Genomic DNA, 19,810 nt, shown 5'->3' with positions numbered 1-19,810 from the left:
CGGAGGGAGGGGGGTGGGGCCTTGGTGTGTGTCACACTTTATGGGGGCTAGACATGATTGCAAGAGGGACTTTACCTAACAATTGCAATCAGCGTAACCTGGCTTATTGTACCCTCAATGAATCCCCAACAATAAAAAAATAAAAATAAAAATAAATATATATGAACTGCTACAGCTCACCCTACGGGTTCTGTTTATAGTTGTCAGAGAAGGAAGCAGCTTCGTCACCAATCCATGCCTGCAGTTTAGAACATGTCCCTGGTGCCAGTCGTGATTGTTACTACTCTTCTGTTCAGGATGTGTTTATCTGGTTAGAAGTCTAAGTCTTCTCACTGATGAGAGCAGTGATGGTGAAGGTTCCTTCTAAGGGTTACTGTCAGATAGCTCTCGTGAGAGCTGACCAATTTCCAGCTCTCTGTAAATACTCGAAAATGGATAACTGCCATTGTCATTTGTACTTAAAAACTACTGGAGTAAATAAATCTTTCTTGTTAAACTATAGAAGTACAATTGAATTATTTATTCTTTTAGATGTACTTTTTATGGTAAGAAATCTTTAACATTTCTCCAGAAAAGTTCATTTTTTGTGTAAATAATTATTAGATGGTTCTACATATTCCACATTGGAGATGCATTTGTCCAGGCAGTTATTAAATACTTTTATAGAGTTGCATTGGAAGTGTGTGAAATGTTGTCACCACTTTAATATAAAAAACACGGCAAACCTGATTTGTGTGTGCACTTATGTGTATGTTTTCAAATACCACTTCGCCCTTCTGATCTTGAAGTGAAAAACTCATCATTTGTTTTGCTTTATAATGGAAAACTTATTTTAGGGGGAAGAGTTCTTAAGCTCAATTTGATAGATAAAATTTTATAGGTGGCTTCTGGGGACCAGGGGAATATTCTGAAATCATATGCTATTGTATGAAAACTATGAGATTATGTATTTAGCTAAATAATTTTCCTCTTGGAGATTCCGTATCTTTCATCTGATTTTCAGAACTCCCACCAGCTTTAAAATAGCTTTCGTTTTTAAATAATTGGGTCAGAAGTTTAACATCCTGAAGGAATTTTGAAGGCAAGCTGCATAATTGGAGCAATTATACAACTAAGGAACAGAGGTTTATAGATATTGTTTAACAAATCAGGTTAGAGTTTATTTTTGTCTCAGAATTTTCCTCCATCATTATATTCTTAAGCCTAGATCATCCGACTGGCATGCTCTTTATTATAAGCGTGCTACTGTGTTATGTCTCCGTACCACAGCGCTCACAATCAGTTCCAAACATTACCTTTTGTACCTCACATCTGGCATGGAAAATCAAGACTACCTATATGTGTTTTGATCTTGGAATTGTGGCAAGGAAGGGAATTGTGAAGCTAAAATCTCAAAAGTTGCCTTTCGTTCGTACTTTGATGTGTTTCGTAAATCTGGGCAAGAGAATGAGATTTTATTGTTAAAACAAGTACTTGACTTTTGATCCATCGAAAGTTTGAAACTGTAAGTTTTATTTTAGTGCTCTCAAAGATCACGGTGAAGTAACTCCAGACATGAATTTAATAGAACTCTATTCCACAGAAACAGATTTTGTGATGTAGCAGCTGGTGGCTACACATGGAGGATCACAGTCCGTTCTTCGGACAGAGACCTTCGTGCAGAAACAACCCACGTGTCATCTTTTTTTATCAACCAAATTTTCTTTCTAGATATGTCTGTCAGTGTACTAAGGATGTTTTTCTTAGGCAATTCAGCCAGTACACAAATATTTGTGCCTGTAACGTGTGAGGCACTGTGCTTTGCTTGAGGGAGTTACAGTAGTGAAAACAAACGAGGAAATGGTGGAAATGAAACAAAACAAAAGCTTGGGCAAAATCTGTGATCTATTTGAGTTTACATGTATGGATTAAATCACACACAGGTACTGTAAACACTAAACAAATAAGGAAATGAATATATAAGTATATATATATATCCCTACACTTGTATAGGTACCTAAATATATATATACCTACACATATGTATACACAGTACATATGACTTCCATTCACTGGGAGGGATGTGAAATTTTTACTTTTAGTATGGATTCATTTTCCCATATGTTTGACACTAAGTCATTAAACATGTTTTAAATTGTCTCCAAATTAATATGGAATTTACTGCCATTTTAAGGAGTACCAGATTCTAGGAGTATGTCTGTAATTAGCAGTAGCTACAATGTCAACTGTATTGATCTAAGCAGTGGAATGGGGCCAGAATCCAGCAAATCATTTATAATTAGTAAAATTATCTCCTAAGTAATGGCTAGTACTAGAAATACCCAACCAACAGCCCATTAGAAATAGTTGAACATTTATTAGGATCTTGTTCATTATTAAAATTATTAGGGTCATTGTTGTTATTTTAACCTATCTTAAAATAAATTAGTATAAATTAATGTATAGAGCCAAATTTATGAAAACAAACGTTGAACGAGGAAAACATACACTTATGAATTAATCACAGAGATGTCCATGTTGAAAGATGTCCTGGAGTGGACAAGAGAGTAATATTTAGACTCAAAAGATCTGGACTGAGAGTTATTGTTGGCACTGTCATTAGGAAACTGAGTTTTCTGGAAACAGCAACAATTGATGTTTATTGGCTTGACACAATAGTATCACTCTTTTCATTCTTAAAAATGTGTTGGTTTGGACAGGAAATTGTATGGTCACCCCTGTTTATTTTGACAACGAATTGTTTTCATAGGAATAAAGTATGCATGATACATTTGGTTTTTAAAGTTGAGATGGCTGGAAAATTTATTGTGAGAAAGTGTTTTGTAATCTGATTATCATTATAAGAGCCATAGGAAGATACATAAATATTGTGGAGTCATTTGGGCAAAGTGATTCAGGTGAGAGTAGTTCTATTTTAATCATGTCATTGTTGGATAATTTGGTATTACTCTTGCTTGATTAGATGTAAAATGCCCATTTCCCCAAACTGTGTTATGTTGACATCAAATCACAGGCCATGACGAACAAGGAATATTGAAACCTTGACTTTGCTGGTGATAGGATAATGACTTATGTTCCATTTAATTAAAAAATTAGTGGGTTTTCTAAACTGAATGTTTAATAAATGGAGCCAACTGTTGTTTAATTTCATTAATTCTCAATGTTCTTCAGTTTGCCTCTTTATCATCTTTAAGAAATACATGTTTTCTATCAGCTTTTGAAAATGATAATAATATTAATTTTCTGTAAGTCATTATTAGAATTCATGGATTTTAAAATGCTTTCCCTTATAATTTTATTTTAAATGTGAAATTTTCAAACAAAACATGTTCATGTGGTTGTATTCCTGAATCGTGTATTATTTCAGATGATCCGTTTAATCTCTGCAAGGCGACTGTACCTTAGCTTTTAAAATTTCTTTCTGGAAAGCTATTGGAGGACTTGTACTAATTTGTAACAGAAGAAAGCAAAACAGATTTCTACCACTAGCAGATGACTTTCCAGCTTCAAGGTCCCTTTATCAATAGGAAGAAGAAATTAATTCTGCCTAAATCTGACGAGCCTCTAACTGACCATCAGGAGGACTGCAGAAACTTGGGAAGCAAGTGTCAGCTCACCATGTGGAACTTTATTTAATAATGTAGTTTCTGGGACAAAATGATAAGGGATATTAATTGCTACCTTGCAGGGTTATTAAAAGCATTAGATAATATATATGAAAGCATCTGGCCAGTAACCTGTCATTTTGAGTAGGCATTCAATAGATACTAGTTAAGTGAAGAAGCAAGATCTGGGAAGCATCAAGAGTCAGGAGATGTAGCCTACCAAATAATGCTCTTTCTTTTATTTTTTTCTATGCCAGCCAAGACCCTCTCCCTTAAAGATTAGTGCAAATGACCGTGAATAAAAGTTCATTTGACTGACTCACATAATCATTTTTACAAGCTTTATGTGTCTTTTCAATCATTCAAAATTTTTTTTTTAATTCCAAAATCTGAAATTGAAGATTCTGAACCACCTAGATTAAGATTTGAGGTCACCAAAAAGACTCAATTTTACTATCTCCATCTACTGGCAGGGAGGAACTATACCCAAGCATCTGGACTGGCATAGAAAAGAGGAGAAAGAACATTTAAAAGGTAAGCAAATTGTATATTTTTATTTACTCTGAATTTTAAAACTTTCCTTATCATACAATATCTTGTACTGTCACATAGTTAAGGTTGATACCATGAACCATCTGAAACTGTGAGAATTTGTTTATGTGCTTTAATACTCTCATCTGATTCTTCAACATGAAGATCCTTTTATAAAAGGGAGTCTTGTGTTATTTGCACATCTGTTTTTAAATAGTGTCTAACGTCCATTTATTGCCAACATACTTCTAAATTTATATCTAGACATTTCAATACTCCCGTGCTTCTCTTATTTCTCAATAACCTGTAAACTGTAGTTTATTTTCTACACATCTAAGATAATTTTGCCTGGCAAATGATTTTGAATGTTATGACTTAGAGATAGTAGAAGTATGTTTCTTAAGGTGTAATTTATTATTCTTGCATTTCTTAGGTTCTTTTTTTCTCCCTCATTTATAAGTATTTTATTTAGTTAGGTAGAAAGGGATGAATTAAACTTCCTGTTAATTGATGAGTAAAAGTCTTAGTACATATTGATATCAGCTTCGTTTTAATTTGGTATTTTGCTTTCTCATCAGAAAGCTTGAAATTGTTTAGATTTATTTTCGCAAAATTATAACACTGTGATTACACTTTGTAGTGTGATAACTGCTGGGAAATAAATATCCTGATGGTTTGTGTGGTTGTGCAATAAATGATCTCTGTAATTTCAAATCATGTATTTTCTATGATGAGTACAGTCATTCTTAAGTTTTATGTTATGAAAATATTTCATTCAAAAACACTACCTCAACTTGAACTTGAACTTTATCAAATTTCTTTATCAAATTTATCTACTTGAACTAGAACTAATAGACATTTTTCAAGCTAATTAGTATCATTACAATTGCTGCAACTGAATAAAGTATGCTTTGTATTTTATTTTGAAACATTTAACGTTTTTCTTCTACCACCATTTGTCCATACGTTTGTTTCATTTTCTTGGACAATCTTACGATTTTTTGAAGAAATCTAATTTTGGAATGGTTGGATTTATAAGGAACATGAGTGGAGAGTTTTCAACTTCAAAATTAGATGTCATGGGCAAGAATTTTCAAGGAGAAATACCGTGTTCAAACAGGTTCATTCACGTGCTGGGAGGTCATGAATGCAGCTGGTCCATTTGGCGACTGGGGATTACACTCATATAAACAGTACCAATGCCATAAATAGGGCTTTTCAAATATTCTTGTGGCATCTGACAATGTCCAGTCTGACAAATATATCCTCAAAGTCTGTCTTGAAATCAGAAGACAAGGAAGTAGGTGTTTTTGAATTTTGAAGGAACTGGTGATAGGGTATAAGAGAATAATCTCATTTTGCAAGTGCAACTTCTGAGGGACTTCATAAAGTCAATTCAGTGTGTATTTTGAATGAAAGTATATATTTCTTCAATCTATGTCATCCTCTGCTTCAGCTTCATAGCTTCATTTTTTTTTTTTTATTTTTTAGTACCATTGTTCTTTGATCTTTGGATTGATTTTAAAGCTATTGTCCTTAAGCTAGCTATTGCCAAAGAATTTTGCTAATGCTTACATTCAAGACAATTCCAGAGTTAAGAATACCTAAAATCATCATGTTTATGCCTATTTACTCTTTTATTATAGACCAGCTAAATGATAAAAATAATTTAAGCTCAGATGGTATAACCTGAGAAATAAAATTTAACCTATCATTCATAAAATGATGTGAGTTTTGTTATTAAATTATGATTTTCATTTCTTTAAACACCTAATATTCATATTTTTATATCACTTTTAAGATTGACAAGAATTGTTTAGAAGGGAGTTTGGGGTGAAGAGGTAGTGTTTTCCAGCAGGGAAGAACTGTTAGGGCATTCATGAGCATATTTTATTTATACTGAGCCTATGAGAGGCAGTCATGTCCCAGGATAACTGCTCTTTATTCAATCCTGAAATAATTATATGGAATTACTACAGAAACCAGTAGTAAGATCAATCTCAAATATTGCTTATGGCAATGCAAATCTTCATCACTTATTGATCTCATTTAATTACATGAAACATAGGGTAGGACATGATTTGTGTAGGAGTGAATGAATTTATTATTTTTCTTATCTTTGGGCAGCATTCGTGAGCCAGTCATTAGATCATTGCATATACCTTGTGTGCGTTCACCATTCAACAGAAGATGCTAAATACATAAGGAAACAGTAAAGTCTAACTTTTCAGCATTGATACATTAGGCCGAAGACACTAAAGACTGAAATAAATATATTCGTTTTATTGTTTCTTAGATTTCATTTATTTTGCCTAATTCAGAGATTTACTTAAATGAGAATTCTAAGCATATTCATTACAGGCAGAAACGGATGGACTTAATTGCATTTTTTCTATGAGAGTACGTTTGTATTGCTTACCTTTTTTTTATCAAGAAAATTTTCTTTGTCAGATTTCTTTATCAAATTTATCACTTTACTTTCATTGACAAATTTGAAACATTTTCCTATCAAAATGTTGGTATTTTGGCTCGGCACCTATGGTATAGTAGTTACTGCGCTGGCCCATGCACCAAGGTTGGCAGGTTGGAACCCGGCCCAGGCCAGCTAAACAACAATGACAACTACAATAAAAAATAGCCAGGCATGTGGCAGGTGCCTGTAGTCCCAGCTAGTTGGGAGGCTGAGGCAAGAGAATCGCTTAAGCCCAAGAGTTTGAGGTTGCTGTGAGCTGTGATGCCGTGGCGCTCTACCCAGGGCAGCATAGTAAGACTCTGTCTCAAAAAAAAAAAAAAAAAGTTGGTATTTTGTCTAGACATCTTATACTCACAAAGTAATCAGTAGCTAGTAAATTAATCTGAATATTATAAATTATATATATTTATATGCATGCAGATACATATTGATAAACCCTGAGTCTCCAAACATATGAAGTTTTTTATTGAACATATTTTCTTTTTAACTTGTTTGTTTAAAGAGTATATACTGTACATTTCGGCCTAATCACATTAGCCAGTTTTTGATGTAACAATATAATTTGGTACAAATGTATTTTACTTCTTAAAATATTTTAGAGCTCCTAATATTTTATGTAAACTTTGTACATTGGATAATAGTCCTAATTCAATAAAAGAATTGACTTATATTGAAAAAATCAACAGTAAAGGTGAATTTTTCTTTTATAATGTGAATTACTCCTAATTTTTCTCTCTTCTACATTCTGGTTTTAACTTCTTTGTGGGGTCTAAAGTAATGTGCAACTTAACAATAAGAAAGTAATAGCGTTGTCCAAATGAATTTCACGAGAGTGCAGCGTGTAATTATGTGTGCATGCAATTGTGTTTTTACTAATTCATATGAGATAAAGGCTTGAGGATATTCTCTGTTTATATACTTATTTTTCCTGTGTTGTATTAAATAAGGTTAGTTTGTCTTCCATAATTGAGCCTTCATTTCAAAACATTATGTCCCATTGTGTGTAAAACCGAAATAGATTACTTTTACCATTACCTTAAAGCTGATATACCATGCTGTCAAATCTTTACCACTTCCACATCACATGCCACAGTCCCAGAAGAATTTCACGGATCATCCTTACTGAGTCTTTCATGATGTAAATTGGGGTGTTTTTGAGGGCCAAAGAGGTGGCACTAATAATAATAATAATCACACTCAGATAACAGACTAAAACCGAGGCCATCTCAGACAAACTCAAACATGTTCACTACATAATGATTTTAGTTGCAAGTATAACAAGTTCTAACTCTAATTGGCAAAGTGATTTAATGATTCATTTAACCGAGAAACCCACAGTTGAGGTAGCTTTATTGTGTGATTTGACCTGAGATCTAGGTCCATTTTTCTTCTCTACCAGGCACCTGTCCCCTTTTGTGCACTGTCTGTTTCATTAGACCGTATTCCGTTGTGACAGCTAAAGGAAGGCAGCAGTTCTGTATCTCACATTACACCCCAAACTGTCTCACTGTCAACTACCGAAAAAAAGCCACTGGATTTGTTCTGACTGGCCCCTGGGAGTAATCCACGTCGTGAGGGAAATTGGCTTGCACTGATTTTTCAGGCATACTTGTGGGTGGGGTCGGTCCATCCTTATCCAGGGGCTGCTTTGTAGTGGTGATGGGCAATGCTGAGAAGATGCTCACTAAGTTAACTTTACTTCATTGCATGTGGAGGCTTTGCCGGGAAATTTCTTGAACACAGGCCCCCATTTCTACCACTGCCTGTAGATAGAGAAGAGGCTAACTGCTAACATCTTGTACTTCTCACTAGATTCACGAGAACTTCAAACCTTTTTTAAGAAATCGTGTCAGATCAAAGGAATGGTATAATTTCTACAAACTTGCTTCTTTTCCTTCCATTTTAATCATGCTATAGAAAGAAATCAGAAATTTGCAATTCTTCCTTAAAAATCACTGCTTCTTGCTTAATCAGTTTAATCTTTGTGAAATTAGAATCCCTATACTCTGAACAATTGTATATTATGTCTCACATAATGCCTCCCATTTGAACATATCAAAAACTTGATACTTGTTAGTAAATTTTGTCTCTATTTGCATTAAACAGAATATAATGGAAAATGTTTTTCCTTCACTTATTTACTAATGTGTTATTATTTTATTTCACACAAATATTATTCTATTTGAACTATAAAACAACATGGGAATTATCTTCACTTTATAAAAATTAAACTAAGATATAAGGTGGCTTGCCTAAAATAACAGATTTTATTATCCATGGAATCACAGTTCACTGTTTAAATGACTACACTGAGACATTCTCAAAATGCAGTGAAATTATATGACATGTGTTGGTTTTAAAATAATAGGCATATTAAGACAAAGGCAAATCTCAATAATGAGTACTCTAAATACTCTTGACTTTTAGTTGAAATAGATATGTAGGCAGTAATAGATGAGCTAAGATATCAAATGTGAATAAAGGGAACTTAGAGGTGGCTAGAAATTGTAAAATATTATTCTTATCATGAGCAGTTTCTGGAAGCTTAGGAGTGAAGGTTGAAATTTTGAAACAATATATAAAATTGTTTTCTGCCATGTTCTGGGATAAAGTATCAAAGTGCTTTATACTATCAATATGTATTAGATGGGGTCATGTACCATGGCCAGGCTCAGAGCTAGAATCTGGTCATGAACATTAGTAGTAACTGCTTTGTCTTCCATGGTCATAATGTTATAGAGAAGAAAAAAAAAGCGAAACCACATATTATGATTAAAATATGCAGTCCTGGCTTGGCACCCGTAGCACTGTGGTGAGGACGCCAGCCACATACACTGAGGGTAGCGGGTTTGAACCCAGCCCAGGACAGCTAACCAAAAATGACAACTGCAACAAAATATAGCCGGGCATTGTCAGGCACCTGTAGTCCCAGCTACTTGGGATGCTGAGGCAAGAGATGCTTAGGCTTAAGAGTTTGTGATTGCTGTGAGCCATGATGCTACAGCACTCTACTGAGGGCAACATAGTGAGACTCTTCTCTCAAAAAAAAAAAAAAAATGCAGTCCTACAGAAATGTAAAACAGATCAACCATTGTGTTCTAAAAGAGGTAATGTCTGAAACTAAACTACTGTAGTTTACTAGTATACCTGGTATAGGAATGATACTAAATTATAATCCTAGCAATTGTCACATTAAGAAGATAGGGCTTTTGTTTTGTTTCTCCCAAGCACTGGGAACAGTGCCTGAAACATAATAGGTTGTCGATATATAATTTTTGGCATTCCTTCCCTCAGGGAATAAAATGATCAATAATCTTCTGGGATAAGTTCAAGAATCTCAATTGGGCATATTTTATAGTTGTCCTTGTGGCTTCCCGAATTTAGCAGCCCCTTTTATTTTTCCTCAATGAGCATTTAATCTTATAATCTGTAAATAGTTTGAGATAGGCAGCACTAGCTTTGTTGACTGTTTCATTTTGGGTGTTGTTTTAAAGATGCGGGAAATTTTAAATTGAACTAGTGATAAAACAAAGGCTAAGATTTTTATCTTTGGTACATTGCCATGCTTTTGTATTAATAGCCAAATTTAAAATATTAAGCATACAATTGGAATAATTGTATATAGTTTTGAATTGGATCTTAAATATACCCTCTCTCTACAGAATAAAATAAGATTAGGATGGCCTTACTCTCAATATTCTAGGCAAAAAGGAACCAGCTCATGGAACCAGTGAAACTGAATAAATGTGTCATATGATTTTAAATAGCATTTGCTAAAAGCCACATTCATTAATTCAGAGTTAATGAGAAGAAAGCAGAAGCAGAAACAGTGATGTTAACACACTAGGAAGATTATTCTAGAATACAGAAAGGCTTCACAGGAGAGAAAAAGCGAGAATCCAGCACCAGGTAGTCCAGTGAATATGTGTATTTATTGAGTAACAATGGGAAACAGATTCAACTCTCTTGTAAAGAAATGCTTTTTACATAGTTTGAAAATAACACATTGGTAAATGAATATATCAGAAATCTCACAGGACGTATCTGAAGCCTGTCATTTTACTGGTGACACGTGGATACAGTCTTGTCTATGTGCAATGAGGAAGAAAATTCAGAACTTCCAAACTAAACTAAGATTGATTGCACTTATTACTCTCAACCTAATTCTCATTTCTGTATTTCTTTTCTGCTAAAGTCAACTTAGAACATTAGTGTGGAGAATGAAATAGACAGCCCATCTCTCTTTATGATTTACGTGTTATCCAGAAACCAGTCTTTGTTAATGTAGCCTTTTGAAGTGTTACAACTTGAGCTAGTTTTTATCATTCTTTTACTGTTATTACATCTTTCATTCATAATAAATAACTACAGTAGAACCTCCACAGTTGACCATCTCTCTACACTTACCATCTCCTTAAGTTATCCTAATTTTCATAGACTGGATGTGCACCGCATCTGCGATTCAGTATGGTAGGCCTATTTCCTTACGTTGGCCACCCTATAGGTTTGTCACGTGGGTGGATTTACAGAGTTTCTACTATATTTCTTTAAAGGGAGCAATAGTATATAATGAATGGTAGACATTCTGAAATTGCTTTGATTTTAATGCTAGGCTGATTAAATACAGGTATATAGTGATTCTTTATAACTGAACCATAGGTGTATACAGGTACTCAACAATTTTACAGTATTTGCATGAGTAGTCTCTCTTTTTCTATTTTTGCTTCATTTGAGTTTTCAATCCTTCCCTCCCTTAAGAGGGGTTGGACAGAATAATATAAATTTGTATATAGTTATAATTTTAAACATTTAGTGCTTACATATATTTTCTTTTCTTTTCCTTTTTTTTTTTTTTTTTGAGACAGAGTCTCACTATATTCCTCTCAGTAGAGTTCCATGGCGTCACAGCTCACAGCAAACTCAAAATTTAAACTCTTAGGCTTAAGTGATTCTCTTGCCTCACCCTCCCAAGTAGCTGGGACTACAGGCGCCGCAATGCCTGGCTATTTTTTTGTTATTGTTGTCATTTTTGTTTAGCAGGGCCCTGCTGGGTTCAAACTCTCCAGCCCTGGTGCATGTGGCCGGCACCCTAGCCACTCAAATACAGGCACCAAGACTATATTTTCATTTTTCATGCTAACTCTTTTCTAACATATAGAAAACATACTCCTTTTTCATTATACATTCCAAGCACAATGCAGTGAGTAAGTATTGTAGTGATTTGACTATAAACATTTATTTCATTGATACCTTGAGTATACTGTTGGTTGAATATAGGAAAAGTGAATATGTGATAAAATTGTCATGCTTGTTACTTCTCTCATCCCTAAAATACGAATAAAGTTATATGTTTTTAAAAATGATTTTTAAAACACGAGAACTATAAGCTCAGAGTCTTAATTTGGTATTACTTAAGTGTTTGTTGCTTCTTTTTTTCTTTTGATTATAGGTCTAGTTGCTTGAGATTTACATAAAACTTTGAAAGTCATCTGAAAATCATATATATTTGGTGGCAAACCTCATTGCATTTCAAGGTGAATTTGGGGGGAGCAGCAATTTAACTTAAAAGAAAATTTACAGTCCTTCTTACCACAAATAAGGCCCAGATTTTCAGTCTTTAAATTATGTTTAATTATAGTCTATTGGAATTGTGAATTATAAAGGGGGAAAAAAGGATGTAAACACAAACTGAAGTACATTCATTTTAGACATGAGCTTTTTCAACTGAAAATATAAAAATAGAATTCAGATCTTTTAACATTTATGTAGTGTTCTATATTATACACATATATGAAAGAGTAAATCCTGCTCTATTTTAAAAGAGTACCTTGACTGTAAGGCATTTATTTTGAAACACAATGGAGAAAATATTACATTTTAATGAGTCTAATTGGAAAAATTAATTCCTTAAAAATATTTGTTGCCAAAATGAGAAAGATTGTTGATATAAACTATTGCTATAAATCTCTCTGAAACATGTAGATTATTGACAGAAAATCTAGAGAGTAAGAAAATACTCATTTTTTAGAAAAAAATATTTAAAAAAAGTTTATGAATTTAATATTTATAATTAGTGATCATCATTATCTTAATAAAATTTGTCCATAGGAAGAATTCATCTAACTTGATAGATCCTTTTGTAGTCTCAGGATCTACACTGGTGCCACATCCTGTGAATAGAAAAGGTAGTGTCCAATCTTAGTATCCAGAGTGAACATGTTTCTGTATAGAATGCTTACTGCTGAGGAAAAGTTTAGGCACTGGAAAGAATGGAGGCATTGAATTATTTAATTTAAAAATTGTAAATAAAACTTGTTAACATTATTTGGGTAGTTCAGGACAAAACATACTGCTGTTTATTTAACGTTAGTAGTGTTCTAACTAACATGTGACTGGCATAAATACTAAATGAAAAGTTGCCGTAATTGAGAGTTAAAAAAAAAAAATACTCATAATCCAAATAGCTTTGTGGAGAATAGATGTATTATTTAATAGTTCTCTAATATTATGTAAGAAATTACCACAAATGTAGTATCTTAAAACACTTTTTGTTAACTCTCAATTCTGTAGGTCAGAATCTAGGCACTGTGACTGGCTTCTTGCTCAGGGTCTTCTAAGCCTAAAATCAAGGTACCAACTAGATTTGATTTCTTTCTGGAAGCTGTGGAGAAGAAACTGCTTTCAAGCTCTTTCAGGTTCCTTGATGTTTTAGAACTGAACCCCCTTTCCTTTCTGGCGTGTTGGCCATAGACTGCCCTTACCTTCTAGAAGCTCCCTACGTTCACTGGAACGTGGTCTCCTCCATTTTCAAAGCCAACCACAAAGACTTTCCCTCTTGTTGAATTCCTCTCACACTTTGAATTTCTCTGAGTTTAGAAGGGTTCATGTTTTTAAATGGGCTCACTTGATTAGGTTAGGCCCACCCAAATAATTTGCCTTTGTGTTTACTCCATATTAATTAACCCAATCGTGAGAGTTAATGCTTATTGGGTCCCACACACTCAAGGGATTATACTAAGGTGAGGGACATTGGGGATCATTTTACTGTTCTTCTCTACTATAGAGGAAGTGAGATCACTGGTGTGAAATCAGGAAGAGTACCAGAGTTTAACATATTGAATAAGGACAACGAAGACTAGGGAATTGGTCAATTATGAGGGACTTAGAATATGGGAAATGACAGACATGGAGAAGAGGAAAATAGAACACTATAACTGAAAGAGAAAGGAAGAGAGAAAATAAAAGTGTAGAGTTTAATCTAAAATGTCATGATATCACAGGCTGTAGTAAACTATGTTTCACAATTCTATGGGATACATACAAAGGAGTAAGAGATTGGATGTTCAGAAGGGGCTGGTGAATGAATGAATGATAGTGCTTGCAAAGTAATAGCATTAATGTCTCCACGATCCTACTGCAAATACAAAGTTCAGTGTTGCATAGCGTGTCTCTAAATTATGATAGTAAAAGAGGCATTGCTATAGTTTAAACTGTGGTCCTGATATTAAGAGTACATGAAAGTTGCACCATAAAATTGTCAGATAGATGTATCCTGGCTGTGGTGGCTCAGACCTGTAATCTAGAACTCTGGGAGGCTGAGCTCCGAGTTGGAGAGACGAGATATGTGCACATCACTGCATGTGTTCAGGGTCCACTTTAGGCCTTTGAAAGTATTTTTAATAACGTTGTAATAGAAATTGAATAGGGGATTTTTTCAAAGTTTTTTTTTCATTATTTGAATTTGCATACGTAAATGGATTTTCATAGCCTGAAGACCGTAATTATCTTAGTTCTTAGATTCTTTTGAGTGGTTGAATGATCACTCATTTTATAAATGTTAGTTGTACGTTACATCTCCTTGTTCACTCTCAAGTGGATGAGTAAAAGAACATTTTCTCAGCATAGCCTGTTTGCCCTTCACCTCTATTATCTCCCCAGAATTCTAATAAAAAGAGAGTATTGATGTACTTTAGCATTTCATAAATGTAAAAGAATTCCATGCCAAATATACTTGGATCCCATTCTGTGCTATACCCTCGCTTTAGAATTCCATATTCACATTGACATACTCAGTCACTGAAAAGCCCTATGTTTTTTTTTATTTTAAGATTTTCTATTAGTTTTAATTGTTCACTTAGAACTGAGACAATTATTTTGACCCCATTTTACTTTTTTATAAGTAAGAGTTGAGGCCATCCACTTTATGTGAAACTTTGGGCTTAAGTTAGATATCAGGGGTTTTTTTTATTTTATTTTTTTTAGAAGTTAGAGGCCCAAATACTGAGCAGTTATTAAGATCATTTTGTCAGCTCTGTCTCTAAAGCAGTGGTTCTCAACCTTCCTAATGCCGTGACCCCTCAATATAGTTCCTTATGTTGTGGTGACCCCCAACCATAAAATTATTTTCGTTGATATTTCATAACTGTGATTTTGCTACTGTTATGAATCCTAATGTAAATATCTGATATTAGGCGATCCATGTGAAAGGGTCGTTTGGGTAGCGACCCACAGGTTGAGAACCCCTGATAAAGCATTAGAACAGCTAAATAGCTATAAATGATGTGTGGTGCAGTCTGCAAATTGGCACTTCAAAGATCAATGAGAAAAGCCGATTCCTTTTGTATTGATCCACCTCTGCCTCTTTTATCCTCACAATTCTTTTTCCTGAACTGCCATAAGACTATCATATTTTGCTGTATATAAAATCATGAACTGGTGGGGGTGGGGTGGGTCAGGGATGTGCAAAAACAAACCATCCCTGAACCCCCATCATTGCTATGTGACTTTTTAATGGAAATTTTTAAATGATTGGTTGACTATGGCTCTGCCATTTAAAATTAGGGAATTTGAATCATTATATATATATGTGTAACTGTATATCCATATATCTACAAAAAGATATATAGATATAGATATATACATATATAAATAAAATTAAGTTTATTTTTATTTGACCATGACATATTTGATAACTTCTCAGAAATTAGCATCTTAACTCAACTTTATTGATTTGAGGAATCCAAAAGAGTTGGTAGTTGACATTTCAGTAATGACATTTTAAAAGACTAATTTTCTGTGTTCCTTCAAGTACATATATACACGGATTTTTATTCAACAATGTTAATCATTTTTCTAGATGAATTCTGGAAACGAGTGGTATTTGGCTTGAGTGATGTAAGACATACTCAACACTTGTCAGAGGTGAAATGGGAACAGTAAGGATACACTTATTTTGAAACCTCTGATTTTGAAATGTTTGTTCTAAATATATTTCTGTGTTTATGTTTTTGCTTTAGGAGTACAAGATCCTCAGCATGAGAGAGTTATTACGGTGTCTAGTAATGGCAGCATTCACAGCCCGAGGTTTCCTCATACTTATCCAAGAAATATGGTCTTGGTATGGAGACTTGTAGCAGTAGAGGAAAATGTATGGATACAACTTACGTTTGATGAACGATTTGGGCTTGAAGACCCAGAAGATGACATATGCAAGTAAGTTGTAACACATGAAATTCCAACAGAGTATAACAACTGTTAAAATCTTGTTTCATTCTGATGATCTGATTTTAAACGGAATCTGTTTTATTTTTCTGATGATCTAAGAAATTTTCAACCTTTTATAAGTCATGTTTCACTTGAAGTCTTCATTTAAAATAAGACACATACATGCACATAGTCATTACTTTCTACTTCCTTCTAAAGTGATTTCAGATAATTCATGGTAAAATGCATATATAGTGCAAAACCATTTAAAATAAGGAATAGAGAATAAAAAGTTACGTAAAAGAGTCTAGTTGTGCCAATTTGCCTTTAGTGCTAAAAATCTTATATTTGATTAAGATAGCCTCATCAATAAAATAAACAATAAGCTGTGAAAAGAAAAAACTATCCCGTGAGTACTTATTATTATACCTAAAAACACATGTAGATGCATACACACACACAAGACTAAGAAGCTTGAAAGTTCTTCATCACAAAGAAAAATACAGCTCTGAAAGCAGAAGTAGAAATTTATGCTGACATTTTGCCTTGCCAGGTAGGAATTCATCATCATTCTACTAGAGGCATTCATGAAACAAAGTCAGCTGGAATATTTCACCCACGCAAAAGACCACCTACTGTATGTCACACAAATATTACACTTTAAATCCCGTATGAATACACTTGTCAAGGTTGGGTGGTCTTACTGAAGATTTCTCACTTCAGTGGCATTTGTATAACATGAAAATATTTTACTTGAACTTCTTTCCTGGGTTTTTTATTTTCTCTTTGATATACAAGTTAAAAGAGAATTTTCATTTCATGGTGTGTTGCAGATAAATATTTCAATGCAGATGAAATAAACTCTGTACTTGCTGTCATCACAATTTCTATCTTTAGTATTTACATAGTCACTTTTTTTTGCATTTGCTATGTCTGTGACTATGTATTTCAGATTGTTTTTCTCTTCATATTTATAATTTTAGAGTTTGAGAACTAGAAGCTATCCGAACTGTCTTTAGAAATTATATGGTTTAACCCTTCATTTTATAGATAAACAGATACTGAAGTACAGTAGTTGCCCTAGGTCTCATTCATATTATAGGCAAATGGTAAGACCCATTTTTCCTAACACCTATGTAGGGTAGTTTTTTGCCAGGCTCTGTTGCACCTATTGACTCTTTCATATATGTATAAGAAGTTTTCTCCCTTTCTTTCCCTTCCCTTCCCTCACCATCACCCTTCCCCTCCCTCTTCCCCTTCCCTTCCCTTCCCTTGGAGGGTAACGCTGTCACCCTCCATAGAGTACTGTGGTGTCACAGCTCACAGCATTCTCTAACTCTTGGGCTAAAGCAATTCTCTTGTCTCAGCCTCCGAGTAGCTGGGACTACAGGCGCAGCCCAAAAGAAGAATTCATAATCTTTTCAAAAATTGCAAAGAGTCAGGTGGCACCTGTGGCTCAGTTGGTAGGGCACAGGCCCCATATACCGAGGGTGGCAGGTTTGAATCCAGCCCCGGACAGCTAAAACAGCCATGGCAACTGCAACAAAAATAGCCAGGTATTGTGGTGGGTGTGTGTTGTCCCAGCTACTCAGGAGTCTGAGGCAAGAGAATTGCTTAAGCCCAAGAATTGGAGGTTGCTGTGAGCTGCGATGCCACAGCACTCTACCAAAGGTGACAGAGTGAGACTGTCTCAAAAAAAAAAAAATTACAGAGTCTAAGAATTTGCTCTATTTTCAAAGTAGTAAATTAGCTCATCACAGTTTCATGGTTGCTAATAGAGGAAAAGAGACTCCGGGGTCAGAGACAAAGAACTTTGTAATAACAGTAACAGTAGCTAGAGGATTAGTGCTTTCTTGTGCCTTGTTCGGCACTTCCATTTTCCACAGATCAACAGCAAGACACATGAACACCCAGAGGGTTGTGCTAACGAAGAGGAAGTGTTACACCTGTATATATATATATATATATATGTACATGTTTATGTGTGTGCATATAATGTATTAGTTAAATAATTCTACATGCCTCGTTCAGCATGTAACATAAATATACCCAGTATGCAACTCAAGAAAAGTGATAACTACTATTAGTTGTGAATTCCCCTACCATATTTCTCTCTGATTAAACCTTTTACTTATCCCTCAAATATAATTGTTGCACTAAAGCCTGGTTTTCTTTATAACTTTATAGCATGTACATATTTCCGTATAAACTGTCTTACAAAAAGTTTACTTTTTGCCTGACTTGAAATATCTTTTTTGCTCTGATGATACATTTCAAAACAAACCAAACTAAAAAATATATTTTTAAAATTAGTTTATGTTGAGGCAGATAGCTTATTCGATCATTTGTTTTCCTTGATATATAGTATTTCATTTTATAAATAATCAATTTTGTCTCTTCTCCTTTGATGAGCATTTGGCTCTTTTCCAGTTCTCTTTGTGCAAAAAAATGCAAGAACACTTGGAGTATATATCTAAGAATGTCTTTCATGTTTTTAAATATTTATATTTTCAACTTTACTGGGCAGAATCAAATTGTTTTTAAAAATGATTAGTTTATACTTCTCACAAAAATCTATAAGAATTTCCATTGTACAGAGTTCTCGTTCACTTTTGTCTTTTAAAAAATATTTTTTGGTGATATGGTAACTATGAAATTGTACCTTATTATTATTCTAATTCTTTTTTTCTCATTACTAATGAGGTTGAATTGAGTATCATGTTTATTATTGGTCATTGATACTTCCCTTCCTGTGCAATGATTGCTCTTCTTTTTTTTTTTCTTTTTTTTTTTGTAGAGACAGAGTCTCACTTTATGGCCCTTGGGTAGAGTGCCGTGGCATCACACAGCTCACAGCAACCTCCAGCTCTTGGGCTTCAGTGATTCTCTTGCCTCAGCCTCCTGAGCAGCTGGGACTACAGGCACCCACCACAATGCCCGGCTATTTTTCTGTTGCAGTTTGGCCAGGGCTGGGTTTGAACCCACCACCCTCGGCATATGGGGTCGGTGCCCTACTCACTGAGCCACAGGCGCCGCCCTCTTTTTTTTTTTTTTATTGTTGGGATTCATTGAGGGTACAATAAGCCAGGTTACACTGATTGCTTTTGTTAGGTAAAGTCCCTCTTGCAATTATGTCTTGCTCCCATAAAGTATGACACACACCAAGGCCCCACCCCCTCCCTCCTTCCCTCTCTCTGCTTTTCCTTTGCCCCCGGCATGCTGTTATTTTTTTGCCTATGTTTTTGTTTTTATTTGGGGGGGCATAGTCTCCATCTGTTAAAATGCAGATAAAATGCAGAGGTGTCATCATTTTTGCCTCCTTTTTATTGATCTATATAGCTATTTGAATTTCACCTCTCATTTTCCTTGATTCTTCTGGAATTTATTTGTGTCTGTGGTGTGAGGTTTTTTTTTTGTTTGTTTGTTTTTTGGCAATGTTTGGCTGGGGCTGGGTTTGAACCCGCCACCTCCGGCATATGGGGCCGGCACCCTACTCCTTTGAGCCACAGGCGCCGCCCTGTGGTGTGAGGTTTTTCAGGCGTCCAACAGTGTTCCAACATCTTTTATTGTAGAGCCACTCCCTTTTCCAACTAACTTGAAGATCAGGTTTCCTTATATACTCTGCTGTGTTTCTGGATCCTTTTCTGTTACTTTGGTCAATTTTGTCTATCTTAATTGAACGGCACTGTCTTAATTACTGTAGCACCATAGAAGCTTT

At 34.6% G+C, this 19,810-nt stretch overlaps 1 protein-coding gene across 2 annotated transcripts in view; it reads left to right on the top strand.

Moving 5' to 3' along the window:
• PDGFC (platelet derived growth factor C) overlaps window positions 1-19,810 on the top strand; it is a 247,743-nt gene that overhangs the window by 129,644 nt on the left and 98,289 nt on the right. The window contains exons 2-3 of one of the 2 annotated variants that reach the window (XM_053583453.1): window positions 4,079-4,139; window positions 15,906-16,101. In XM_053583453.1, coding sequence (XP_053439428.1) covers window positions 15,998-16,101 — 104 coding nt within the window. In that variant the 5' untranslated portion in view covers window positions 4,079-4,139; window positions 15,906-15,997. The remainder of the gene's footprint in view (window positions 1-4,078; window positions 4,140-15,905; window positions 16,102-19,810) is intronic. The other variant, XM_053583442.1, reaches the window with a different exon arrangement.

Source organism: Nycticebus coucang, chromosome 1 (genome assembly GCF_027406575.1).
Source record: "Nycticebus coucang isolate mNycCou1 chromosome 1, mNycCou1.pri, whole genome shotgun sequence".
Classification (NCBI taxonomy): domain Eukaryota; kingdom Metazoa; phylum Chordata; class Mammalia; order Primates; family Lorisidae; genus Nycticebus; species Nycticebus coucang.
This window is presented reverse-complemented; position numbering and strand designations above follow the sequence as displayed.